Source organism: Neofelis nebulosa, chromosome 13 (genome assembly GCF_028018385.1).
Source record: "Neofelis nebulosa isolate mNeoNeb1 chromosome 13, mNeoNeb1.pri, whole genome shotgun sequence".
In the NCBI taxonomy this organism is placed as follows: Eukaryota; Metazoa; Chordata; class Mammalia; order Carnivora; family Felidae; genus Neofelis; species Neofelis nebulosa.
Genome location: NC_080794.1, coordinates 61,349,853 through 61,377,608, shown reverse-complemented (window position 1 = coordinate 61,377,608; position 27,756 = coordinate 61,349,853). Strand labels below are relative to the sequence as shown.

At 45.9% G+C, this 27,756-nt stretch overlaps 2 protein-coding genes across 3 annotated transcripts in view; one reads left to right on the top strand and one right to left on the bottom strand.

Moving 5' to 3' along the window:
- The first annotated feature begins 1,144 nt into the window (after nucleotides 1-1,144).
- AVPI1 (arginine vasopressin induced 1) lies at nucleotides 1,145-9,203 on the top strand. Of its 2 annotated transcripts, none has more exons than XM_058697375.1 (3): nucleotides 1,145-1,253; nucleotides 7,324-7,620; nucleotides 8,622-9,203. In XM_058697375.1, the coding sequence occupies exons 2-3, from the start codon at nucleotides 7,334-7,336 to the stop codon at nucleotides 8,779-8,781; spliced, it is 447 nt and encodes a 148-aa protein (XP_058553358.1). In that variant the 5' UTR covers nucleotides 1,145-1,253; nucleotides 7,324-7,333; the 3' UTR covers nucleotides 8,782-9,203. The 2 variants fall into 2 exon arrangements, with proteins under 2 accessions (XP_058553358.1, XP_058553359.1); XM_058697376.1 differs by lacking the exon at nucleotides 1,145-1,253 and adding an exon at nucleotides 1,284-1,616.
- Nucleotides 9,204-10,252: 1,049 nt separating this feature from the next.
- PI4K2A (phosphatidylinositol 4-kinase type 2 alpha) overlaps nucleotides 10,253-27,756 on the bottom strand; it is a 34,483-nt gene continuing 16,979 nt past the window's right edge. The window contains exons 5-9 of the mRNA XM_058697358.1: nucleotides 23,431-23,492; nucleotides 21,303-21,402; nucleotides 20,441-20,574; nucleotides 19,881-19,940; nucleotides 10,253-12,731 (exon numbers count right to left, since the gene is read on the bottom strand). Coding sequence (XP_058553341.1) covers nucleotides 12,570-12,731; nucleotides 19,881-19,940; nucleotides 20,441-20,574; nucleotides 21,303-21,402; nucleotides 23,431-23,492 — 518 coding nt within the window. The 3' untranslated portion in view covers nucleotides 10,253-12,569. The remainder of the gene's footprint in view (nucleotides 12,732-19,880; nucleotides 19,941-20,440; nucleotides 20,575-21,302; nucleotides 21,403-23,430; nucleotides 23,493-27,756) is intronic.

The following is a 27,756-nucleotide window of genomic DNA, read 5'->3' as shown; positions in this document are numbered from 1 at the left end:
GACTTGTGTGCAGTCGTGTGCTCTCTCTCTCTTTCTCAAAAATAAACTTAAAAATAAAATAAAATGCCTATTAAACAAATATATGTAATGGTATTCCCCGCACAGAATCAAATGGAAACTTTTTCACGGCCCCCCTCTGCCTCCTGCTTCCTCACCGATCTCTCCCTTGCTAGCCTTACTCCAGGAGTCCAGCTACCTCCTAGACTTAGCACATGCCATACTCTCTTCCTTAAACACTCTTCCCAGACCCACTCTTTTTCATCTGACCAACTTCAACTCCTCCTTCACATCTTAGCTTAGATGTTGCTGCTTCTATCTCCCAGGACCTCCTACAAGGAGCTGAGATTCCTCCATTTGACTCTTTTCTAGCTATAATGTTTATTACAATTGTAATCACTGCTAAAATGTTTTAAGCTTTTTAGTATCTGCCTCCCTTACTGGGCTGTAAATTCCCCCAGGGCAGGGGCTTATAGGGGTCTCCTAGGCACTGCCTGTTAAGGAACTTGGACAGGGTGGGTCCCTAATGGACTGACCATTGCCCCATGAATGTATAAAACCTTCTTAATACTGTCATTTAGGTAACTGGCCCAAGGTGACACAGCTGCTGTAATACTCGAACCCACGACATTCCAGCTTTGAAGCTCAAGGTCTGACTATCCCTTCCTTTCCCTCAAAGCAGGAGCCTGAAGGCAAGTGGTCTGTCTGGGAAGTGAATTTAAGGAACTGCAGGTCTATTTGCAGAGGGCCACACGCGGCAAGGAGCGCGGCGCCTTGAGCGCTGGCCTCGGGCCCAGGAGAGGGGGCACCCGTCACGTGTACCCGGCTGGGCTCGCAGCCGCCGCACCCGGAGGCTGGAATGCGGCCCCGCCCGCTCCCGCGCCAGCAAAACCGCGCTCTCCCAGGGGACTGACGTCAATGAAGGGGGAGCCTCCGGGCGTCGCGCTAGGGCGGCCGAGGGAGGAGGGAAGGGGCCCCGGCGGACACGCCCCTCGCCGCCACTCCGCTGCTGATTGGACCCGGGGAATCTTCGCACTCGGGTTTCGGGCCGGCGAAGGGAAGGAGGCGGAGCCTGAACACGCCCCTCGCTGCTCTGTTGCTGATGATTGGCCCACAGAGTCTCCGCGTTCGATTTTGGAAGGCTCTCTCCGGAGCTCTCACCAGGGCTTGGCCGAGGATTGGCTCTTCCCCGGCTGGGGAGCGTTTTCTCCCGGGAGTCGCGGCTGTGACCTAGGTGGCCCGCCTTGGGCAGCCAGGTACGTAGGTCGGCGGCCCGGCTCGCGCTGCGGTAGGAGCGGGCGGGCCGGCCGTCAGAGCCCGGGTGCCGCTGGGACCCGAACCCGCAGGGCCACTTTAGGGCACGGCGTTGTGCGAAGCGGCCACGTCTGAGCCCCGGGGGCCGATCTGTGCCGGGGGTTTCGCCCAGCGATCTGGGCCAGGATATCCCCTCCCAAGCTCTCGTCCTGTGGGCGAACGCCGCCCGGTCCTTGTGAGCACCTTCACGGCAGGAAGCGCAGAGCTACGCCCGCCCTTTCGAAAGGCCGTGAAGGGTTTGGGGTGGGCACATCTTAGCTTGCCCCATCCCGATTTGAGGTCTGTCGACGCTGCCCTTCAGCGTGGTGAGTAATCGCTCCGACTCCCCGCGGGGCCGCGGAGTGCTGAGGGCGCCGAGGCTGCCTTGGGAGATCTGACTTTCAATCCCTGCGCCTTCCGAAACCCGCAGAAGCAGATAGCAGGCTCGAGAGGTTTCAGAGCCTCCTGGGTCATTCCTTTCCCCGAAGACCTCGTCAGCCATCTGGCAGGAACAAAAATAAGAGTGTTTGAGAGCCTGGGCGCTGGGATCATATACTACCTGAGTATATCATCAGTTACCTCCTGTTTGACTTTGGGCAAGTTACTTAACCTTTCTGAGCTCAGGTTTCTCATCTGTAAAATGGGTATAACCAGAGTGCCCCTCGTAGGAGTGAGGATTAAAGAGATTACCTATTTGAAAATGATGTTCTGTACTTGACACAAAGCAAGCTGCCTCAATGGCAGCCGTGACTTAAAAGTCCACAGATGAATCCATCTCCCTTTACCCTCTTTCCCCAAGAGTGTAGTCCCCCTTTTGAGGGAGTTTCATGAAAATGAAAATGGTTCTATACTGTCTGGTTGTTAAACAGCCTTTCCCTTAACATCACTCATTCATGGTATAATGTACCGAGATGGACGCTTTCACGTACTTTTATCTCCCTTATTCCCTTGAGGGTTATTTGTTCTCACTCCTCTCACTATTTTAATGATGAGCAAAATGAGGCAGGGGAAACGGGCTTGCCAACGTCACTCGGTTATCAGTGGCACAGCCAGAATTCAGGGTTCCTGAACCATTGAAAAGAGTTACTGCTAGATCTAGAGTTTCTCTTCCGGTCATATCTGAGAACTGGTCTGGGGGTAGGTCCCCGTTCCCTTTTCCACGTCCACGTTAGGTTTGGAGACCAACGTGTGCAGTTCTCTCAGGCGCTCCTGGCCGGGGCTAGGCCCTAAAGGGCGGGGGCTCACACTGCCATGTGGACTGGACCTCCCACTGGAAGAGCCACAGATTTTGGCAGCTGTCCAGGGTCAGGGAAGCAGTCCAGGGCCACAAGTGTTGATTTGGGCCTTGGGCCAGAGCCTCCAGTTCTTCTTCCAAGAGGCCCTTTGCCTCCGATTACAGATTATTACCATCACCAGAGTTATCTGAAGGAGGTGAGCTGAGTGTGGAAGCAGCTGCCCCCCGGCTCACACAAAGTGTGCTCTGCCTCTTGTGGATACCTGTGCCTCCCTGAGACCAGTCAGAATAGCTGTCTGAACTGAGCTTCATATACCACAAAAGATGCTCAATTGCGCACTACATATGTTGCAAATTCATTGCGTGGTGAGTCACTTTTTAAATATATGCCTTTGTTAAAGCTCTATAGTTCATTTATTGCCTATTTCAAAGCAAGTTGAACTTTGTCATTTTCAACATTTGGTATTTACTTTGGGGGTTCATTTTTTAAGCTAGCTTGTGTCAAATTGCAATTTGCAAATGAGTTTTTACTCATTTGCTTATGGACCCATGTTTATATTCTTTCATGTCAACTCTGGAATGAAAGATCCATTTGTAATCTTTTAATAGCCCTGTGGTGTCATTTTCCAGTGTAGAAAAGTACCATTGTTCAAGCATGCACTGACTTTCCTGGATTCAGGTCTTATCTAAGAAATTGGGGGAGGGGGGGGAATCACACATTGAATAAGATAGGAAATGTTTTTTCTGGGGAGGCTGGCTGGCTCAGTAGAGCAAGCCACTCTTGATCTCAGGGTTGAAAGTTCGAGCCCCACATTGGGTGTAGAGATTACTTAAATATAAAATCTTTGGGGTGCCTGGGTGGCTTATTTGGTTAAGTGTCGAGCTCTTGATTTCAGCTCAGGTCATGATGTCACGGTTCCTGGGATCAAGCCCCACGTCGGGCTCTGCACTAACGGTGTGGAGCCTTCTTGGGATTCTCTCTCTCTCCCTCTCTGTCTGCCCCTCCCTCTCTCATGCTCTCTTTCTCTCTCTCAAAATAAATAAAAATAAACTTAAAAAAAGAGAGAGGTTAGGATTCCTTTAAAAAAATAAAATAAAATCTTTAAAAAATAATAAAAGTAGGGGCGCCTGGGTGGCTCAGTCAGTTAAGTGTATAAGTAAAAATAAAATCTTTTTTACAAGTTTCTTTTGATAATAAAAGTGTTCTGACTCAGTTTTCCCCAAGTTTACATCTAATCCTATGTGAAATACATGGATTTTTATTCCCAGTCTCACTGCTGGCTGAATCCCAGGGTGGGAGGCAGAGCCAAGAGAGAGGATCTCAAAATCTGAGGGTGCCAAGGCTCCCCACCCCACGGTGCATGGAGGGTACAGTGGAAACTGGCCCAGACTCCCCCAGATGGTTTGTTGGTGTGTGTAACTTGGAGGCTAGAGGCTGGAGGCAGGGCCTTGTAGGCCCTTGCAGCCTGGCAGAGGTGGCCGGGGCCATCTGGGAAGTCAGGCTCCAAGCCATCCCTGAGGCCGCTGCTGCTTCATCCTGTTGCCATTTTCCCTGAAGGGAGGGTAAGAGGGCCTGAGTCTGAGAGAAGCAGGATCACCCCTTGTCCCACCACCCAGACCAGAGGAGGAGTCTGCCCCGGGCTAGGCCACAGCCAGCCTGGGTCACTGGAGTGCTTTACAGCAGTGATCTCTCTGCCTTCTCCCACGCCCTAACCCCACATCCCACAGCAGCAAAACAGTGTGTTGTCTCCATGGAAGATTGAGGAGGGCAGAAAAGGGGAACTATTGGTTGGGGAATTTCCTGGCACCTGATATTAGCCAGACCTGTCCACACGTTGCCTCTAGGCCTTGGCAGACAAGCAAATCCAACTGCTGCTTCTATACAGACCTAGTCTCCCCAGAATCATGGACTCTGCACACGCCCTCTGAGAGCATAATCATCCTGTTCTTCTTACAGATGTAGAGGGAAACCGAGGCCCATGGAGGTGACGTGAAGTGCCTGAGGCCCCTTGGCCGCTGAGTGGCAGAACTAGGGCCCGGACGTAGTCCTCTGACTCATGAGCCAGTACTCTGTGCACTGGGCTGGGTTGCAGTTCCAGATTTCTTTTGTGGGAGCTGGGGATCTTCCTCTTCAGAGTGCCTCAGGTTAAGGCTAGAACAGCTGGTCAAACAGTAAACAGCTCTGACGTTAACAAAAAGATTAAAATAAATTCTACCACCCCGCCCCTGCCTCGTGTGCATGTGTTCATTGTTCTTCCTTTCCCACTGGAGGTTTCCTCCTTTGTGAATCAGGTAAAAACAGTGAGACACCCCCACAGGAGCGATGGGAAGAAATACGCTCTGAGCTGCTTGGCTGTGAAGGCAGCTGTGGTTTTCATACACAGTTGCAGTCCCCTTACACCGGGTCCTGACCTTGGCTGAGCCACCGGCATTTCATCTGTATCTTGCCTTCCTTTGCCCCACTGTGCGCTGGGGTGAGGGTAACAGCGTCCACTCCTAGAATGCTTTTGAGGATCAGATGATATCATGCATATTGCCACGTTGCCTGGTGCAGAGTAAATGCCCCATAGTTAGCTTTTTTCCTTTATCAGCTTGACAGTGTTACTTGGTGACTGTTTTCTGGTCACAGTGTATTTTTATTATCCAGCTCAGGGGATTTAATTACCACACATACAAGGTTGTTAACTGGATTCCATAATAGTGCCCAAGAAGAGGTAGATTTTAAAATTCCCATTTCCAGGGGCGCCTGGGTGGCGCAGTCGGTTAAGCGTCCGACTTCAGCCAGGTCACGATCTCGCGGTCCGTGAGTTCGAGCCCCGCGTCAGGCTCTGGGCTGATGGCTCGGAGCCTGGAGCCTGTTTCCGATTCTGTGTCTCCCTCTCTCTCTGCCCCTCCCCCGTTCATGCTCTGTCTCTCTCTGTCCCAAAAATAAATAAAAAAAAAACGTTGAAAAAAAAAATAAAATTCCCATTTCCAGATAAAAAGCACAATTTTTATGAAGTTAATTTACCTGAAAATCTTCTACAGGTTTTAGTTATTAAATCTTTTGAAGAGAGTGAGGTTCTAATAGGCCTAGACATTGGGACAGGGGGAGTGTGGAAATTACTGGAATGAGGAGGGTGGCTGTTGAGGTGAGGAGGGAAAGGGAGGGCCAGTTACATTTGAGGAGTCTAAACGGGATGGAGAGATGGTTCAAACTCTCAGAAGAGTAAAGGCAGGTGCGAGCCAGGGCCATTCTGCAAGCAGGCTGAGCACTGGAAGCTGGGAACGCGTTTTTTATGATTTCCATTCTGTGTGGGTTTGTCACGGTGAGCATGGACGTTTTGTGTTTAAATGCTTTAATTTTTGCTCCCCCCGCCCCCTTTTAAGCTAATGTCAAAAGGGCAGCGGGTGGGCATTTCGTTTATTTGGCTCTTATCGGGTACCGGATACCACACTAGACTCATTCAATCCTTACGACAATCCTGGGAAGCGGTTATGAGCCCCATTTTACAGCTGAGCAAAGAGGCTCAGAGAGGTTGGGTAACTTGCCTAGGGTCATAGCTAAGAAGGTGGCAGGGCTGGGATTCAAGCCCAGTTCTGTGTTGTGCCAGAGTCCTTGGTCTTCCTTGTCTCTAGTCTGCCTTCCAATCTCATAACTTTTTCATGCTGTACTAGACAAGGATAGGGTGAGTGAGCCTCTTATGCCTTTATTATTCAAGGTGGAACTCTCTCGAACTGAGGAAGACCATTTAATTTTCATTTTCGGCAAGGTGGGGGAGGACTTGGACATAAGTCTTCCTTTTAATTAAACTTCCAAGATTTCAGCCTCTCCCCATGGTTGTATATTCTAACCCTGTAGCTGTGTCTTCGTCCCTACGTTCCTCTCCATGGCCTTTTGGACTACAGTTAGATCTGACTGGTCTGTTTCATACTGTGTTTGTTTTAACAAACTGTACGGACTTGGTTTGTCTCTGAGGGTCTTGAAAATAGGTGGGATGACTGTTCTCAATTTTACAGATGGAAAAGCAGAATAGAACACTGAACACTGTTCTTAACGCTGCCTTCACTCAGTCCTCACTGCAACTCAGGCCGAAATTGGTATAGTTTGAGAAGTTTACACAGGAAGCAGCTGAGCCAGTAAGTGGCGGAGGTGGCTAGAAGTGGGATTCCAGCCTGGGTAGCCCAACATCATACCCCTTTCTCACTTCTGTGCTAAGAGCCTGGGCCTTGGCATCAGCAGTATCTGGATCTGTCCTTCAGTTTCTTCATTTGTGAAACGAGGGCACAGCCCCTACCGCATATGGCTGTCGTGCTCACATTTCAATGACATTACGTGACTACGACTCTTACAGCGGTGCCCAATACATGTGAAATGCTCGACACATTTCCGTGGCTGCTGCTGCGTCGTCCTTACGACCTGGATGTCCTGGGGTCTGCCTGGGCTTTAGAACCACAGACCTGGGTGCTACTCCTGGCTCTGCACTTAACCAAGGCTTCGTGTCTGTGGAAGGATCGTTTCAACTGAGCTGTACTTCATCTGCACGGTGGGGATAAACAAGTCTTACTTCACTGGTTGCCGGGCCTCTTCAGGGAGGTAGTACATGTGTCGCACTCATAAGCACTTTATAATAAAGTCTGGCTATCCTTATGCGTGTAATTTCCCCCAGGTGCCCTGGCAATTGGAGTGATTTTAAGTCAAGACTTACTGCACGTTGGCTCCTGGAGAACAGAAACACCAGAAGCCCTTGTATCCGTCAGGACCCCAGGTTTGGGAAGGGCCTGCTGAGCTGATGCCTCTCCGTGCTTTCCTTCCCCAGAGCACCCAGGATGGGAACGCCCGCCTCTGTGGTGAGCGAGCCGCCCCCCTGGCAGGCCCCGGCTGAGGCCCGGGGCCGCAAGCAGGCCACAGCCAACATCTTCCAGGACGCCGAGCTGTTGCAGATCCAGGGCCTGTTTCAGCGCAGTGGGGACCAGCTGGCCGAAGAGCGGGCACAGATCATCTGGGAGTGTGCGGGAGACCACCGTGTGGCAGAGGCCTTGAGGAGGCTGCGTAGGAAGAGGCCCCCCCGGCCAAAACCCCTGGGCCACTCACTGCACCACTGCAGCCGGCTCAGGTGGGTTCCTGGAACTGGAGGCCTGAGGGAAGGGGGGCACTACTGATGCTCCTTCCACCATTTTCTGGCTGTATGACCTGGAGCTACTGACTTGGCCTCACCGTAAAGTATCTGCCATGGGGGGGCGGGGGGGGGGGCGGGGGGAGGTACACAGTGCCTACGATTGCTGTTACTGTTGGAGTCCTGTAGGATCTTGTGAACTTCCACAGAAGGGAATGCCTGGGTCCTATCAGTGCCACCTCATTTTGCAGTGATTCTCAGCCAAGTGGGAGGGACTACTGTTTGGGAGGAAAAAAACGTGTTTCCCTGTTGCAGAAGAGGTAACAAATCAAGAGTAAACCTGGTTAAGATCTTGCCTGTGGAATTACAGAGAATATAGCGTAGGAAGGTTCGGTAGAGGCACTGAGGGTTAAAAATTGTTGAGGAACTTCCAACTTCCCCTAGTCATCCCCCTCTTTGCCTAGGTCACTGACAGCCTAGGAACAGTGAGCCCCACAGGGTTGAGCGGAGCCACACAGCCTAGCCAATCACTGTGGGTTACACTCTGCCCTCCATTCTTCCCGCTGCCCTCTCAGGCCCCAGAGTCAGAATATTAGCCCTGGATAGGTCTTCCGAGTCATCAGGTCCAGGGGGAGCAAATCAGCCTCTTGCTCATATGAACTTTAGCTGACTTGCAATCCCAATTTAAAACATCTTGCTAAGGAGGATTCTTGGTTCCTCCAGTCTCATATCACGGCTGACTAATGATGGCTGCCACAAGTACAGCATGAAGCTGGAGAAAGGCTGAGTTGTCACACACCCCGATCTAGTCCAGCTCTCTTTACAGAAAAGAAATCTGAAAGCTTTGCCTAGTCTTTAGCAATCAGGGGGGCGGACGAGTCCAGAGCCCCGGTCTCATTTTGCCCCAAACGGTGTGTTTAGTTCATCCTGACCAAAATCTCTTTAGCCTGTATTCTGTTCTTCCTATTGATTTGGGCCTATCACACACTTGTTCCCTGCAGAATCCCCGAGCCCCGTGCTCCACTGGCCGACCCACAGAGTGGTGCCACAGAGATGGCCTCTGGCGATCAGTATCTGAACTCCAGGAGGACAAGTGCCAGGATCCGCCGGAACTGGAAGAAGCCAGGACCCACAAGCTACCTCCATCAGATCAGACACTGATCCAGGGAAGGGGCTGGGAACGGCAGTAACTTCCCCAGGAATCATAGGGACTTTTGCCAAAGGGCCCAGGAAGTGAAGAAGGAAGACAGACTGGAGGCAGACAGCCCCACAGTGGTAAATGGAAGGCCACTACCACTGGCCTGCTCCGTTCAGAACAGGACTGGAGGTGTCCCCTGAGCTCTACACCATGTGGGACCCATTCCTGCCTCAGCTCTTCCCACCCGACAGTATACTCGGGCTGCATGATATCCCCCTGGGAGTCCAGCGATGGGCACGGAGACTGAGCATCTCACCACTCCTGCTCTAACCCTCCTGCTACTACTGTAACCCATGGTCCAGCCACCTGCCCACACCCCTGCCTGTCAGGCTAGCGCGAGGAAACCGTGGTTTAAGTGGCAAAATAAAAACATTTGCATCAAGAACTGTGTGAGTCTGTCACAGAAAGGGAGGCTTCTTCAATGGACATTCTGGAGCCAGGGGGTGAGGGCTTGCACTTATTGCAGGGAAGGGGTGTTCCCGGGAAGGAGAAAATAGGCCAAGCCTCCTTTTCCCCTGAGAGCAACACCCACCACCCCCCATCCCCTAGATCCTCTGTGCTAAAGCCTCCGTTTCCAGAGATCGGGAGATGGAAGCATTTCCGTAGGCAGTCCTGATCCATAGGAGAGGGTTCTTGGCCTCTGGCCAGTTCTAGAAGGGGAAAGACTATTCCAGTCCGCCTTGCACAGTGGGCAGTGAGCCTGCAAAGGAGTGGCTGCCAGCTCCTCAGATGGCATCTTTATCCCCATGGGCCAAACATCCTGAGGTGGGTCAACAGTTGGACCAATCGTTCTTGAGCCTCCAGCATTATCTGAGATTCCCTGTAGCCTGATAACCTTTAAGGGGAGGATTTTTGACTACTTCTACTGGCTTCACCTCAATAGCATATTATGTGCTCATTAGCCTTCACCTCTGTTCCCCAGGCATCCTGTCTGTCCCATTACCCACCCTTTAAAGGACCCCAAGGTTCAAAGTGCTTCAAGCAGGCAGTGATGCACACAAAGGACAGGCTGCCCTCTTGTGGCCAAGAAGAGAAGCAGAGCCCATTCCTCATCCCAAACCCATAGGGCTACAGGATTTTGTTACTCAGAATTTTTTCAGCTTGTAGAAGTACTCAGTGCAAATACTGTATAATCCCTAGTAGGGAAATATCTCATCAAAAAACATGAGTATTTCTGCAACAAATACACTAAGAGGAAAACATCATGGTTACAAATAGCTTCAATTCACACCAGTGTAGGGTCAGGTCAGGTTTTGGTGTCAAAGGAGTCAATGAAAATATTTCTGGTTTTTAGAGCACTGGGACCTTGGAAATGAGGACCTGTATAACTTAGGAGCTGTATCTCAGCAATTCCATGGAAACACATGGTTCTTTGTCCTTAAAACTGCATTCTACCTTGTCTTCCTTTCACCCAAGAAAACTAGACAAAAAAGGTCAGAATTGGACTTGTTATTCATACATTTGCATTGATTTAAATACATTACATACAAGTTCTACAGTGCGTTGGAAGAACACAGGCAGCAGTACTCTCCCAGCCCGGCCTCTCCTCCCTGACACGGGGACAGGGCCTGCGGCTGACAGAGGGCCCAGCTGTTCTGTAAGTGCCACCCAGAAGCCTGCCCTGGCACTTTGAGGCTCCTGGCTCTCCCTAGTCCACATTCAAGGCAACCTGAGTCCAGGCTTCAAGGAGAATGGAAACATGCCAGGAAAGGATGGCCCACGCTCCCGCCTGCCAGGACTGGGGCCAGCCCCCTCGTACATTGGACTCGATTTCCTTCTCATCACAGAGCTGGTCTAGATGAGGGCGATGTGCAGACCTACTTGCACAGGCTGGCTTCCCCCAGCCTCCTCTAAGACAGCTTAGGCTCTCTTGACGCCCAGGTGGGAAGCTTTACCGACAGGTTTGTGGAGAGAGATCTTTGGAGAGCCAAGCACACCTGGGTCCCTTCTGGCCTCTGGGAGCCCTGCTGCTCCTACAGTCTGGGGGCAGGCACTGCCACAAACATGGTCCCCAAGGTTAGATTCCAGGCCAGCTGAATGAGATTGTCAGGGTTAGGAGCTGTGCCTTTGTCCACAGGGCATGCGTACCCAGCTCCCAGAGACTCCTCCTGTCAGCTGCGGCCCCCCCCCCACGCCGGCACAAGCTGGCCCCTGGGGGCTAGGATGCAAAGGGACCAGCTTGGCCCAGCTGATGAGAGGGCTGCACATCTCTGCTCTGCCTCCTGGGCAGTGGGAGCTGGGCAAGCAGAGGGCACGCAGCCATAGTCCTCGCTCCCTTTCTTTGGTTGTTTTTCAAACCTTCAAGATCGTTTCTTTCCAAGACTGATTGACCAATCGCAGGGTGCCAGAATCTTGAAGTGTCCAGTAGCACAGAACTGCCCCTTAGCCACAGATGGCACCCTCTCTACTCTCTCCTGAGGCCATTCTTTGCTTTGGTGTAGAAAGGGCTCGGACACTTGGCAAGGGGGACAGCTGAGGGAAAAGACACATGGAAGCAGGAAGATGCACATTGAACTGGGCAGGCTCTAGGGGACAGTTTGAAGGCCCTTCTCCTTTGGGCCCTGCCTTTCTCAAGAAGCCATGGAAAAATTGGCCTAGAACAAGAAGTCAGGGAGCAAAGGGAAGCTGCCGACTAGGAAGAGAATATGAGTCCCACTACCTCCGCCAAGCAGCAGCAGTGGTAGCATAAAAAGAAGTCCAGGGACCTAATATTCTGTCCTCCTATGAGCTGAGATGCATCCCAGAATCCTCAGAGACCCACTCCAGAACCCAAAACTGAACCCCCTGAGGGAAAAGTGTCGAGAAAAAAAAATATCTGAAACAAATAAGAGGACCGGGGTGTCTGTCACCAAGACTGGGGAAGCAAGGCTGGGATGTTTGCCCACAGACCAGTTACGTCCCCCGGCATGTACTCAGGCCAAATGGATGGCTTGTGCATACTGGGGGAGCCGCTTCTGCCCTCTTGCCTTTGCCTGAATGACGGGCAAACTGCAAGCCTGGACTAGAGACACTGTGTCCCTAGAAGGGCAGAGAGCAGAGCCAATCTCTACAATCATATGCACAACCACTAAGAGTTCTGGATCAAAAGTGTCCCCGCTGCGAGAACTGGATCGGGAGGCTTTCAGTCACCCTATTGCACTGGTGGGAGAAGGGGAAGAAAACTTGGCAAAAACCCAAAGGAAAGGTGTGGCTTCTGTCTGTCCCAACTGGTGAGTCACCCAGTTGCCCTCTGAATCACCCAGCTGCCTTGGTCCACGGGAGTAAGGAACTGTGAGGCACCTGAGCATCTGGGTCCATGCAAATTTAGGTCTGGATCAGAGGTTTCTGACCTGAGAGGATCTGGGAATCTGCCTCGGTTTTGCTACTAATATTTAAATGTGTATTTGTCTGTCTGTTTTCTGATGCAGAATATAATGAGGAATTGCCACAGAGCAGGGTGTCAGGGAGGGAAGGGAATTTCCCAGCCTGCCCCAGGGGATGCTGGAAGGGAGCTGCTCCTTCCTGGGCATCTGGACTACCTGCGCGGAGGCTCCAGCCCTCCCTAGCACTCAGAAGGGCCCACAGGCACACACTGTCCCTCTGATTGTGCTTCTCCCTGTGCTTGGGAAAGCCCTGAGGGGGGTGACGAGCAGAGAAGAAGGGCTCTCAAGGGCACTGCTCTCCACCAGCTTCTCGGGCTTTTCCTGCAACCCACCCCCAGGCTTCCTCCCAGCCCGAGTCTCGAACGGTAGGTCTCTGTCTGACTCTCGGGCTACCACCATGAAAAGAAGGGCTTCCGACTCTGAAAGCTCTGTGTGTAGGACTCGCTAGAAGACCGCTGGTGGGAACGGGCCGTCTCGACAATCACGGGTGGCATCTGGACAAGGTGCAGGGGACTCTTGTTGTCTTTCAGGGCCTGGGTCAGATTTAGGATCTGCAGTAGGAAAAATAAGATCAGTGAGGAAAAGACCAAGGCATCCTGGTCTGCCTCTGAAGGGAGACCTGCTGACAGAGTGCTCCCATAAATCAATACAAAAATAAACAACACACAAATGAAAAACTATACACCTAGGGTATTTCCAGAAGTAGGAATATAAACGGGCAAAATACGAAAAATGGAAACCTCTCCAGTCATTTAAAAAATACAAATTAAAACAAAAACCTCCCATTTTTTCCCCTTCCCATTAGTAAGGATACAGAAGAAGAAGATGCCTCAGAGGTGGGGACAGTTCAGAGCCAAGCTGTGGGGCTGGACCCTGGGCCAGTTTTTCAGAAAGGCAAGCAGACGATAAAGGCTTAAAAGTGAACAGGCCCTCTGACTCAGCAATTCCACTTTTAGGAACTAAAGAAACAATCATGGATAGGCACAAAACACTTAGTTTCAACTAATACAGTGCAGTATTGTTTTTAGCGGTAAAAATGGTATAAATGCCTCAGAGTATGGGAACAGTTAATAATGTAAGGGCTAAGAAACAGCAATTAAAAGATAGATTTTATTGGCATGGAAAGCTGATCACAATGTCATTAGATAGCAAAGGACAGAGACAGGAGCCAGTATTATGATGTAAAGACTCTACCTTCATTTTCTAAAATTCTATCTACCTATCTGCAGAGAAAAAAATTCTGGAACTTGGCACTGATTATCTCTGGGTCAAGGAATTATAGGTGATTTTTATTTGTTCATGGTTGTTTATACTTATTTTCTGATTTTCCTACAAAGACCATATATTTGGGAAAAAGCCAACATTTCAGTTGGCTTCTCCCTCTACTGCTATCTTTTTTTTTTTTTTTAAGGTTATTTATTATTTTGAGGGAGACAGAGCACAAGCAGGAGAGGGGCAGAGGGAGAGAGAGAGAGAATCCCCAGTAGGCTCCGCACTGTCAGCGCAGAGCCCAACATGAGGCTCGATCTCACAAACCATGAGATCATGACCTGAGCCAAGATCAAGAGTCAGGTGCTTGGGGCGCCCGGGTGGCTCAGTCGGTTAAGCGTCCGACTTCGGCTCAGGTCACGATCTTGCGGTCCGTGAGTTCGAGCCCCGCGTCGGGCTCTGGGCTGATGGCTCAGAGCCTGGAGCCTGCTTCCGATTCTGTGTCTCCCTCTCTCTCTGACCCTCCCCCGTTCATGCTCTGTCTCTCTCTGTCTCAAAAATAAATAAACTTAAAAAAAAAATTTAAAAAAAAAAAAAAAGAGTCAGGTGCTTAACTGACTGAGCCACCCAGGCACCCCTAATGCTGTCTCTTTATCATCGTTTTTGTGAGTCTTTTTGAGTAAAATTTTTACTTTGGAATAACTTTAGACTTACAGAAAAGTTACAAAGATAGTACAGAGTTCCTGTACACCATTTACCAGTTTTTCCTAATGTTAAATTTTTATAGAACTATGGCACATTTACCAAAAGTTAGAAATTAACAGTGGAACATTACTATTAACCAAACGCCAGACTTAATTTGGATTTCATTAGCTTTTCCAGTACAGTTCTGTTTTGATTTCAGGATCCCATTCAGGATACAACATAGCTCTTTACCAACTTTAGTCTGTTTTTTACAGACATTTCAGAAATGTGTCCATGGGGACACGTTTGCCAAAATTAGAATCACCACCATCTATCTTCTCTGACAGGAGAGTACAAAAGTGGAAGTAGTCTGATAATAGCCTGCTTGCTTACTTGCTTGCTTTCTAAAACAGTTTCTTTTTTTTTAGGTTTTTATTTATTTGTTTGTTTAATATTTGAGAGAAAGAGAGAGAGACAGAGTGTGAGCAGGGGAGAGGCAGAGAGATGGAGAGGGAATCGGAAGCAGGCTCCAGGCTGTGAGCTGTCAGCACAGAGCCCGATGCGGGGCTCGAACTCGCGAGCAGTGAGATCATGACTTGAGCCGAAGTCGCTTAACCAACTGAGCCACTCAAGCTCCCCAGTTTCTTTTCTTTTCTTTTCTTTTTTTTTTTTTTTTTAAGATTTTATTTGTGGGGCACCTGGGTGGCTCAGTTGGTTAAGTGACTGACTCTTGATTTCCGCTCAGGTCGTGATCTTACAGTGCATGAGTTTGAGCCCTGCATCAGGCTCTGCACTGACAGCGCAGAGACAGCTTAGGATTCTCTTTCTCTCAGTCCCTCCCCTGCTCACACACTCTCTCTCAAGATAAGTAAATCTTAAAAAAAATTTTTTTTAAGATTTTTTCAATTTATTTTTAAGATTTTATTTAAGTTTATTTATTCTGAGAAGAGAGAGGGGGTGGGAGAGGGTGGGGCAGAGAGAGAGAAAGAGAAAGAAAGAGAGAAAGAGAGAGAAGAGAGAGAGAGAGAGAGAGAGAGAGAGAGAGAGAGAATATCCCAAGCAGGCTCCACCTTGCCAGCACAGAGCCCAGTGTGGGGCTTGAACTCACAAACTATGAGATCATGACCTGAGCTCAGAGCAAGACTCAGACGCAAAAAAAAAAAAAAAAAAATCAGACACTCAACCGACCGAGCCACCCAGAAGCCCCTTAAGATTTTATTTTATTTATTTATTTTTTTTTTTAATTTTTTTTTTCAACATTTTTAATTTATTTTTGGGACAGAGAGAGACAGAGCATGAACGGGGGAGGGGCAGAGAGAGAGGGAGACACAGAATCGGAAACAGGCTCCAGGCTCCGAGCCATCAGCCCAGAGCCTGACGCGGGGCTCGAACTCACGGACCACGAGATCGTGACCTGGCTGAAGTCGGACGCTTAACCGACTGCGCCACCCAGGCGCCCCAAGATTTTATTTTTAAGAGGCACCTGGGTGGCCCAGTCGGTTAAGCATCCGACTTCAGCTCAGGTCATGATCTCACGGTTTGTGAGTTTGAGTCCCGCGTCAGGCTCTGTGCTAACAGCTCAGAGCCTGGAGCCTACTTTGGATTCTGTGTCTCCCTTTCTCCCCCTCCCTGCTCACACTCTGTCTCTCTCTGTCTCTCAAAAATGAATAAACATTAAAAATAAATTTAAAAAAAAAAAGCTTTTATTTTTAAGTATGGGGCATCTGGGTGGCTCAGTCAGTTGACGGCCCAACTCTTGATTTCAACTCAGGTCACCATCCCAGGGTAGTGCGATGAAGCCCCGCATTGGGCTCTATGCTGAGCACGGAGCCTGCTTGAGATTCCCTCTCTCTCCCTCTGCCAATCTCCCCTGCTCACACACTGTCTCTTTAAAAAGTTAAACAGGGGCGCCTGGGTGGCGCAGTCGGTTAAGCGTCCGACTTCAGCCAGGTCACGATCTCGCGGTCCTCGCGGTCCGTGAGTTCGAGCCCCGCGTCGGGCTCTGGGCTGACGGCTCGGAGCCTGGAGCCTGTTTCCGATTCTGTGTCTCCCTCTCTCTCTGCCCCTCCCCCGTTCATGCTCTGTCTCTCTCTGTCCCAAAAATAAATAAAAAATGTTGAAAAAAAAAAAAGAAAAAAAAAAAGTTAAACAAATAAAAAGATTTTATTTTAAATGTTTTTATTTATTTTTGAGACAGAGAGAGACAGAGCACGAGCAGGGGAGGGGCAGAGAGAGAGGGAGACACAGAATCTGAAGCAGGCTCCAGGCTCTGAGCTGTCAGCACAGAGCCCGACGCGGGGCTCGAACTCACGGACCGTGAGATCATGACCTGGGCTGAAGTCGGTCACCCAACCGACCGAGCCACCCAGGCACCCCAAAAAGATTTTATTTTAAATAATCTCTGTAACCAATATGGGGCTTGAACTCACAACCCCGAGATCAAGAGTCACACATTTTACTAACTGAGCCAGCCAGGCACCCCTATGATAGCCTTCTTTAAACCGCCAGATATTGAAGATTTTCATGGTCAGGCCACAGACAGAGGGGAGGGTAAGAAAGGCTGGACCCTCAAATCACAGAGACACACGGCCTTTAAGCCACAAATATCCCTGGCCTGCAAACGCTGCCCATGAAGAGGCAGAGATACACCTGCAACAGAGGTGAGAAGTCAGAAGTGGATCCTATCTGTAATTAATTCTGTTTTACTTCATTGTTTTAGTATCTGCCAGCATCCTCCACTGCTTCAAAGAGCCTTGAGCACAAACTCTGGGTAGAGAACGAAAAGGAGTTTCAAATGGAATTGGAGTGAATTATGTAGGAAACCACCCAACTTAAGAGGCAGGATTTTTTTTTTAAGTTTCTTTACTTTATTTGGGGAGGGAGGGGCAGAGAGAGAGGGAGAGAGAATCCCAAGCAGGCTCCATGCTGTCAGCACAGAGCCCAATGAGGGGCTTGAACCCATGAACCATGAGATCATGACCTGAACCGAAACCAAGAGTTGGACACTTAACTCACAGAGCCACCCAGGCGCCCCAAGAGACAGAGAATTTTAAACCTGCCCTGGCTGGTTCTTCCTGTGCTTCCCCTATTATTCTTTGGGTTACAAGCTGCCTTTTATGCATGCTGAAGTTATTTGGGGTAAAATGTCAAATTATCTACAGCTTACTTTCAAAAGATTTGGCCAAAAATAAAATGTATCAATCTATCTATCTAGAGAGAGACAAATTATACAGTTATATTAAAGAGAGAAATTAGATACATTTGTAGAGATAGATATTCCTCAGATAGATAACCTATAGAGATACAAGCAAATAGATACAGAGATAAAGCAAGCATGGCTAACTATAATAACCGGTGAATCTAGGAGAAGATCCTACTTTACTAAGGTTTGAAATTCTTCAAATTAAAAAGCTGACAAGAAATCGATAGCACATATTCTGTAGCACATAAAGCTAAAGGATAAAATCTTTGAAAGTGCCATTTAAAGAGGCTTTCCCTCAGACCCCGCAGTAGATCTAACATCTGGTGCAAAGTCTTTGAGTAACAACTGGCATCCAACTCCAGCTCTCTGGAAGGTCTTTACTCTTCCCCTTTGGCTGAGGGCCCTCATATAGGCACTCTGTGATTACAGCTCAGGTACGGAAAGGGCTGTGACCTCCTTTCCCTGTGGTATGTCAGATTTCTGCAAGGCGGCGGGTCGTCTTGCCTCGTTGTGTGTGACTGGTAGGCAAGTAAGGATGTGACCGATATATTGGCCACCTACCTGCTGAAATGAGCTGGATGCTCATGGAAACTTACGGTGTTGAGAGGGAGGCACTCTAAGTCGTGAGAGGCCAAAAGGCCCTCAAAGGACATTAAGGGCACAAGACAGAGAGAAAGATAAAATTGTACTCTCCCACCCCACCCCCCCTTTTGCCACTCTAGATAACAGCCCTGACCGATATGATGAGAGGAGGGTTGCTATGGTTTTGGCAAGGGACTGAGCTGGAAAGGGATTAGAGAAGATAGTATAATAGGGACAGAGGCATAGCCTACATGAGGTTGAGAAGTTCATTCCTTTATGCTGAGTTCCATAATACCACAGTACATCATGTGGCTTTTAAGGTCTCCAAAAATTCTGCCAGCTTAACTGGGCCCTTACATTATTTGGGAAATGGAGGAAGACCACGTCACTGGTATTCAGGCAGCTATAATAACTGCAGCTCTTAAAACCTCTGTACATCCCACTTCCAAGGAAACATGAACTCAGTAAGCCCAAGAGTTGCTCTCACAAGAAGCCTTTACCTAAATGGTAGGTAGAGGTAAATGCATAATTATGACTGGAAAGACCTTCTTGACCTTTAAAGATGTGAGAACCTACCTTTTCTGCACACAAAATCATAATCAAAACCGCTAATACATATTGATTACTTCAATACACCACGTACTACTCTAAACCATTGATCTCATAATAACCCTATGAGATAGGAGCTATTATTAACCCCATGTTACATATGGACACACTAAAAGGAGGAGAGATTAAACAACTTCTCCAAGACCTCACCAATAAATGACAGAGCCAATAAATGACAGAGCCAGGATTCAAACACAGGCACTGTGTCCACTAAGTCATCCCACTATGCCATCCCAGATGTCTTTAAGACTTTAAAGTTGGGGCACCTGGGCAGCTTGGTTGGTTGAGCATCTGACTCTTGATATTCGCTCAGGTCATGGTTCGTGGGTTTGAGTCCCATGTTGGGTTCTGCCCTGGGCACGGAGACTACTTGGGATCCTCTCTCTCCCTCTGCCTCTCTGCCCCACTTACACTCTCTCTCTCTGTCCCCCCCAAAATAAATAAACATTAAAAAGAAAGAAAGAAAATATCAAAGTGATAAGCAGAATGTCAGTGCTCTACAGAGCTTTAAAACAATTTTCAGGCACAGTCTTTACTTTTGAAGATCAACAATGAATGCCCTAGGGGATTCCTTAGCTCTCTTTGAAGGTAAAGTGGAGAAAGAAGAAATAATACAACTTATAACGATAACAACAAAAATTATAACCACGGTCAATATATGAGTGCTAACCACATGCTAGGTAATTATTTTTACTGAACACTTGATATGCATTTATCTTATGTAATCCTTTGGCCAACTCTGCAAAGAATTATTATTGTCACATTTTATAAACAAGGAAACCGAGGCTCTGGCCCAAGGCCACAGGGGTTGTAAGTAGTGAAGAAGGACTCCAGAGGCTGGCTCTTTTTTTTTTTTTTTTTTTTTTAATTTTTTTTTTTCAACGTTTTTTATTTATTTTTGGGACAGAGAGAGACAGAGCATGAACGGGGGAGGGGCAGAGAGAGAGGGAAACACAGAATCGGAAACAGGCTCCAGGCTCCGAGCCATCAGCCCAGAGCCTGACGCGGGGCTCGAACTCACGGACCGTGAGATCGTGACCTGGCTGAAGTCGGACGCTTAACCGACTGCGCCACCCAGGCGCCCCCAGAGGCTGGCTCTTAACCACCAAGGCCTATGGCCTGCCTTGAGCAACTTGAAGACAGGGGCCGCTGGGTAAATTTACCAATGAACTAGCCAGCAACAGGCACAGAGCTGAGCTCATAATAAATGCCTCACCAAGCACTGGACACCGTGGAAGAAGTGGGAGATTTGAAAGGGCTACCTTTCCTCACCCATGTGCTAAGTCAGAGTCACAAATATGTACGGCATAGACTAAAAGGGTGTAAAACACAAGCTTTACATTTACTCAGCATGAGCATATAACCCTCCCGGAGAGAGTCCGGGGATGACAACAGGAGGAAGTCCCAGGCTTACCTGTCCTCGCATGACAGCAATCTGCTTATGGAACTGGCCCCTGTCGAAACCAGGATCTTTCTGCAAAAGGGCAGGAGACGGAACCTGCGTGAATCTCTCAGAAGAACCCACTTTCTTCCCCCGATTAAAAACTTTCTAGTGAAGAAAACTTACATGAGGTTTATGAGGCTTAGTGAAGTTAGCTACCACCCTAAAAACTCTCTGTTTCACGGGTGAGGAAAGAAAGAACAAGTGAATATCTTGTCCCGAGTCTCATTATGAACTGTGTAGAACTCCAGCCTCTAGTGCTCCATTGGAAAAGGCGAGCTCTACAGATACACTGCAGCCCCGTGACACGCAAGACAAACCCACGTTGATTCATCACGGCTGTCAATTTTTTTCAAACCAACCCGAACTAGGTCTTGATGCCCACATGTGGGAATTTTGTTTGCTCTTCATTGGCTGACACAAGTCAGAAGAGTGTTAGCCATTCTCTCTTGGCTTGTATCAGGACCCGTTAGAAAAGCCATTAGAAATTCCTTCTTCCATATAGTTACAAGGTTGAGGTTCCCAGGGCTAACCTTGAAGAGTTCATATAGGTCCTCCTCCAAGTCCTTGACGAAGTTAGGGTCCGATATCTTTGGAAGAATCAGATCTTTGATCTCCTGAGAGAACGGGACTTTTGCCTGGGGCAACCAGGCCCAGTAAAAGGGATCTGAAAAGAAGAAAAGCAAAAAACAAAGCTGCCCATCTCTGTCCTCCACCTATCAGAGCACTGCCAAAGGTAGAACAGCCCTCTTACTTGACATAGGACAGAAAAGAAATGTCACCAGGGCTGTTAATCCTAAAGCCTAAAGAGTAAGCGAAGGAATTAGGATTCAAACCCAGGACTGCCAAATCCCAGAGCTTGTACTCTTTCCCGGACATCACATGACCTTCTAGTTACTTCTAGTTATCTACCAACGAGACACTGAGATGCGCCTTCTGAAAAGACACACTGGTACTGCAAAGGGGCTAGTGACCCTCTACTTGTATCTCCCTTTCTTTTTCTAAGAGTTTCTCAGTTATTACCAGGGCAGGGGCTGGCTTCGAAGATGTCACCAAGGAAGACAGAAAACATTGACGATAGCTTATATTTAGAAACACAAATAGAATAAATTATAATAAGATAGTCCTCAGAAAAAATGAGAAAAATGCAAAGCACAGATGAGAAAATTCAACTCTGTGCTTCTAACAGGACTAATGTCAGGCAAAAATGACAAGAGTAGCTTGCGTTTGGCAGTACTTGCCCCACGTGTCAGCTACTGTGCTAAATGCATGAGCTGCGTCATTCTACAACTTCTTAGAACAATCCTGTGGTAGAGGTATTATTATCTTCACCCCATAGATGAAAAAATTGAGAAGAGCAAGAAAAAGCCAGATCGCAATGGTCTTGAGACTTACATGCCCTCCAGGAGTCAGGGTGTTTCAGAGGGAAAGCCAGCCCATTGTCGATAGCAGCCACCTTGATAACAGGCTCCTTCACTACCACCCAGTCTGTGTCCTGAAGAACAAGGAAAGACAAAATACTTAGGGTCCCACCTGTCTCAGGCCCTTTAAAGTAGTAGCAAAATAGCCCAACCCAACCCCCTCAGGCACCAATCCTTATTCAACCTCTGAACTGGTTTCCATAGTTACCTGAGCTTAGTACATTTATGGCACCTCTGACTTGGCTTATTTAAGGTTCTCAGAGTTCCTTATCTAAGAAAAGGCACACTTCCCCAGGAGTTGCCACAGCCCTCCTTAAGAAGGAAACTGACAATAACAAAAGGTAACTCTAAGCCTTTCTTCCTAGGAAAAGGCAGTGAGAGTCCTGAGAGTATGAAAAGGAAAAAGAAAAATCAAATTCAGCCAGCCAAGATCCTTTTCTGTAGACCTGGACCAGATGCTACTTTACTGGTGACCACATTTTGCCATGAGATAAGAGGACCATGGAAGATAACAGTTGGTTACTCTTGCACAAGAGAGTTTCTTGCCATTTCAGGGACAGGTGAAAAGGAAAGCCTTGGAGAATCTGTGCTATTTTTAATAAGGCTTCCAGGTAATTCTGATATGTACAAAATACGAAAACCACTATTAGAGAAGAAAGTAAAAACACTATGAGGATGTGTTAACTAACCTTGCTGTGGTAAATAAACATTTTGCAAAATATACATTCATCAAATCACTACGTTGTATATCTTAAACCTGTACAATGTTATATGTCAATTATATTAAAAGCTAGACAGGGGCGCCTGGGTGGCTCAGTCGGTTAAGCGTCTGACTTCAGCTCAGGTCACGATCTCGCGGCCTGCGAGTTCGAGCCCCGCGTCGGGCTCTGGGCTGATGGCTCAGAGCCTGGAGCCTGCTTCTGATTCTGTGTCTCCCTCTCTCTCTGCCCCTCCCCCGTTCATGCTGTGTCTCTCTCTGTCTCGAAAATAAATAAACATCTAGGGGCGCCTGGGTGGCGCAGTCGGTTAAGCGTCCGACTTCAGCCAGGTCACGATCTCGCGGTCCGTGAGTTCGAGCCCCGCGTCAGGCTCTGAGCTGATGGCTCAGAGCCTGGAGCCTGTTTCCGATTCTGTGTCTCCCTCTCTCTCTCTGCCCCTCCCCCGTTCATGCTCTGTCTCTCTCTGTCCCAAAAATAAATAAAAAACGTTGAAAAAAAAAAAATTTAAAAAAAAATAAAAAAAAAAAAAAAAAAAAGAAAATAAATAAACATCTAAAAAAAAATTTTTTTTTAAATAAAAATAAACGCTAGACAAAAAAACTACTATAAGGATAGAAGTCAACCTCATTCTCCTATTCCACTAAATTTTTTTTTTTTTTTTAATGTGCAGCCTGAGCAGGACTAGAAAAGCATGGTAGAATATGAAAGCAATGAGACAGTAAGGGAAATTGCAGGAAGCAGCTTTTTCTAAACTGATGGCTCTGTGGAATTATGGTCTATTGTGAGAAAAGTATTCTAAAAAGTTTAGAAATCATGGGCCAAACAAAATTAAATAGGTTCATTTAATGGACTACTTCTCAGACCTTTACTACACTACTATGCAATGTGAATCTCCAAGAAAAGCATAAAGTATGTAATATATTCCAAACTTATTTCGAATTTTCTTCTACCTCTATTAACATTATTCAATAGGATATTCCTTAAAAAACAGATTGAGAGGGGTGCCTGGGTGGCTCAGTCAGTTAAGCATCTGACTTTGGCTCAGGTCATGATCTCACAATTCGTGGGTTTGAGCCGCACATCGGACTCTGTACTGACAGCTCAGAGCCTGGAGCCTGCTTCAGATTCTGTCTGTCTTTCTCTCTCTCTGCCCCTCCCCCCTCACACTCTGTCTCTCAAAAATGAATAAACATTAAAAAAAATTTAAATAAAAAAAAACAGATTGAGAAAACCTCTATCAAATATTAACCTATCAATTTTAAACACATGTGCTGTCCTGATTCTTCTCAACTTATATGACCTAATTTCTGATTATTATATGCTTCTACATTATGCATATACACTACCTCAACCTCTTCCTCAAGACATAGATCAACCTCTTACCCGAGAGCTAGAACTATCCATTGGACAGTCATATTTAATCAGCCAGTTGTCATTGCCTCGATCTGTGAACAGAAACATGATGTTAGAAAAAACCGGGGTGATTTTCACTTTCAGTAATAATGGACTACATATTTTGGACACTTGGACCAATCATTCCACTGAGAACAACTAGAAAACATTGATAAAGTATTTTTATTTTTTTAATTTTTATTTTGTAGAGTGTGTGAGCAGGGGAAGGAGGGGGGAGGGGGGAGGGAGGGAGGGAGGGAGGGAGGGAGGGAGGGAGGGAGAAAGAAAGAAAGAAAGAAAGAAAGAAAGAAAGAAAGAAAGAAAGAAAGAAAGAAAGAAGGAAAGAATTTTAAGCAGGTACCATGCTAGGTGTGGACACAGGGCTCAATCCCACAAGCTTGGGACCATGACCCGAGCTGAAATCAAGAGTTAGACGCTCAACCAACTAAGATACCCAGGCGTCCCAATAAAATATTTTTAGATCTCTTTAAGATATCAGAGGTTTGAATAAGTCCATTTAGAGTTAAAATGTCAAGATCTGGGAGAGAAAGGAAATTCAGACAGAAGAGTCTAGCATTTGTGGCTTCTTTTCTCCTAGAGCACCTGCTGATTTGGGAAGAGGTAGCTAAGAGGTTGAGAGGTAGAAGAACAGTGTTCTAATAGTCTTGTGAAGCTAGGGAGAAAAAATCATAGTCCAGTGACTGATACAGGGAGGAGACCCTCGTAAATCACCCATGCTTTGGGTTGAAACCTGAAGGACTACACCTTGGAACTAAGCAGAGTTTCCCTTTAATACCTGAAATTAAAGTGAATCTGGATTGCTGGTACCCTTAGCTGCTTGCCAAAACAAACATCATCTTCTACACAGATGCACTACACATCTTCTACTACTTTCTGCATCCTAGGCCTCCAAATATTTTTACCATTTTTGATATATAATATCTGACAATCAAAATAACTAGGTAAAGAGACAGGATGACAAAACAAAGGAAACAGAAAATTAAAACAAACCTAGAGGGGCTCCAAACAATGAAGATACAGACTCTTAAATATTCAACATAAAATCCTTACTATTTAAGAAGATAAAAGGCAAGATTAATAATATTAGTAGAAAACAAGACCATAAAAAAGAATCAAATAGAAATTCAAGAACTGAAAAATATGGTTACCAAATTGAGAACTCAATAGATGAGTTTACCATTAGACTGTGCCAAAGACAGAAGTAATGATCTGAAAGACAGGTCATAAGAAAAGAGCAAAACAAAGCACCCAGGAAAAATGTGACTGGATTCTGAGAAGGAGTGGAGGAAAAAATGGGCAGAAATAATTATTTAAAGAGAGAATAGCTGAGAATCTTCCAAAAGTGACAAAAGGTCAAACTGTTGATTCAAGGAAAACTGAATCCCTAATAGGATAAATACAAATAAAACTATACCAAGCATATTGTAGTAAAAATTTTGAAAACCAACTACAGGGGACATCTCACAAAGAGCTAGAGAAAAAGAGAGATTACCTTCAAATAAACGGCAATAATACAAGGACAAGTGACTTCTCCACAGAAATCATGGGAGTAAGACGACAATGGAATATTTGTTTTTTTAACTACTGAAAGAAAATAGCTGCCAATCCCAAATTCTATACCCAGCAAAAATAGCCTTCAAAAAATGAAGGTGAAATAATGACATTTTCAGACAAACAAAACCAAAATTCATCACCAGCAGACTAGTGCTAAAATATTCTCTAAGTCAAAAGAAAATTATTCCAAATAGAACCTTGGAGATACAGGAAGATTTAAAGAGCAATATAATGGGTAAATATATTAGTAAATCCAGATAAATATTAATTAGTTTTGTTGGAGTGTAATAGTATTTTTTTAAAAGAGTTGTCTTTTAGACACATACTGAAATAATTAGGAATAAATTTATACCTGAAATTACCTTAAAATAATAAAAGAAGGTAACTAAATGGAAGTGTGAGTGGGACAGGATTAGTCATGGACCAATGATTGTTAAGGCCGGAATAACCAGTTCATGCAGGTTCACTATTCTGCTTATTTGTATATGCTCAAAAGTCTCCATAATTATATTAATAACAGTAATAATAATGACAATACCATCTTAATAGTTTTATAGAAATGTGGTTTTACATATGCACATACATGCAGACACATATACATATATATGCATATATGATTAAAACATATGACATTTATAGTATGAAAGTCTGGAGAAAGGTAAATGAAGCTAAGGGTTTCTACCAATTACTATTAGATTTTGGGAAATCAAGGATTCACATGGTAATCTTTAGAGTAACACCAAAAAAAAAAGAAAAGAAAAAAAAGAAGAGTGTACAGCTTCTGAGCTAAAAGAGGGGAGAAATGAAATAAGTACAAAGTAATTTAAAAGAAAGCAAGAAAGAGGGGAAAAAAGATCAGTGGAAGAAGGGGAAGAAAAAAAAGATAGGCACAAACATAGAAAGCACATAAGATGGTAGATTTTCATCTACATGTACATTATACATAAACTAAATGGTCTAAAACTAAAATATAACAATTGTTTCACTGAATGAATAAAACTGATAAAAACTTTTAGCTATTTAGATTAAGAAAAAAATATACAAGACTGAAATTGCTAAAATCAGAAACAAAAGTAGGGACATTACTACCAATTCTACCAAAATAAGAAGGATTTTAAGTGAGTACTATAATAGGGGAGCCTGGATGGCTTAGTCAGTTAAATGTCAGACTCTTGATTTTGGCTCAGGTCATGATCTCAAGGTCATGAGATAGAGCCCCACATGGGACTCTGCATTAGGTATGGAGCCTGCTTAAGATTCTCTACCTCTCCCTCTACCCCTCCCCATTACGCTCTTTCTAAATTAAAAACAGAGAGAGAGAACTATAGGAAACTATATGCCAACAAACTGGAAAACCTAGATGAAATGGACAAATTCCTAGAAACAAAATCTACCAAGACTACATCATGCAGAAATAGAATATCAGAATAGACTATAACCAGTAAGGAGACTGAATCTGTAACCAAAAGTCTCCTGACAAACAATAGCCCTGGACCCGATGGCTTCATTGGTAAAGTCTACCAAACACTTAAAGAAGAACTAACACCAATTCTCCTCAAAATTTTCAAAAATTTGAAGAGGAGGCAACATTCTAAACGCATTCTATGAGACCAGCCTTACCTTGATACCAACACCCAACAAAGATACTACAAGAAAACTGCAGACCAATATCTCTTACAAATATTGATGCAAAAATCCTCAACAGAATACTAGCAAACTGAAATCAGCAACATTATTAGAAAGATTTTATACCATGACCAAGTGGGTTTTATTGCTGGAAAGTAAATATGGTTCAACATATGAAAATTGATCAGTGTGATACACCACATTAACAGTATGAAGGATAAAAATCACACATGATCATCTCAACTGATGCAGAAAAAGCCTTTGACAAAATTCAATATCTTTTCATAATAAAAACACTTAAAATGGGATAGAAGAAAACTACCTCAATATAAGTCATAAATGAAAAGCTCACAGCAAACATCATACTCAATGGTAAGAGACTAAAAGCTTTTTCTCTAAGATCTAGACAAGGCAAGGATGCCCACTTTCAACATTTCTGTCCAACACAATACTGGAAGACCACAGTAATTATGCAAGAAAAAGAAATAAAAGGCATCCACATTTGAAAGAAAGAGGTAAAATTATCTGTTTGCAGGTGATATGATGTTATATATAGAAAAGTCTAAAGATGACATACCAGAAAAACACCAGAACTAATAAGTAAACTCAGCAAAGTATCAGAATACAAAGTCAACACACAAAAATCATTTGCATTTCTATTTACCAACAATGAGCAATCCAAAAAAGCAAATTAAGAAAACAATTCCACTTAGCATCAAAAAGAATAAAATACTTAAGAATTAATTTAACCAAGGAGGTGAAAGACTTGTATAATAAAAACTACAAGGGGCGCCAGGGTGCCCACTCTTGACTTCTGGCTCAGGTCATGATCTCATGGTTCATGGGTACGAGCCCTGTGACAGGCTCTGCACTGGCAGCTCGGGGCCTGCCTTGGGATTCTGTCTCCCTCTCTTTGCCACTTCCCCCACTTGCTGTCTCTCAAAAACAAAAAACAAAAAATAAAAAACAAAACTACAAACATTGCTGAAAGAAATTAAAGAAGACATAAATAAATGGAAAGACACCCCATGTTTATACACTGGAAGACTCAATATTGTTAAGATGTCAATATTACTCAAAGCAATCTAGAGATCTAATGCAATTACTATCAAAATC

Excerpts from the sequence above, each read along its gene's own strand:
- AVPI1 (XM_058697375.1), top strand. The coding sequence starts at position 7,334 with ATGGGAACGCCCGCCTCTGTGGTGAGCGAGCCGCCCCCCTGGCAGGCC. Across the intron at positions 7,621-8,621 it reads CACCACTGCAGCCGGCTCAG|AATCCCCGAGCCCCGTGCTC; the intron begins GTGGGTTCCTGG and ends TGTTCCCTGCAG.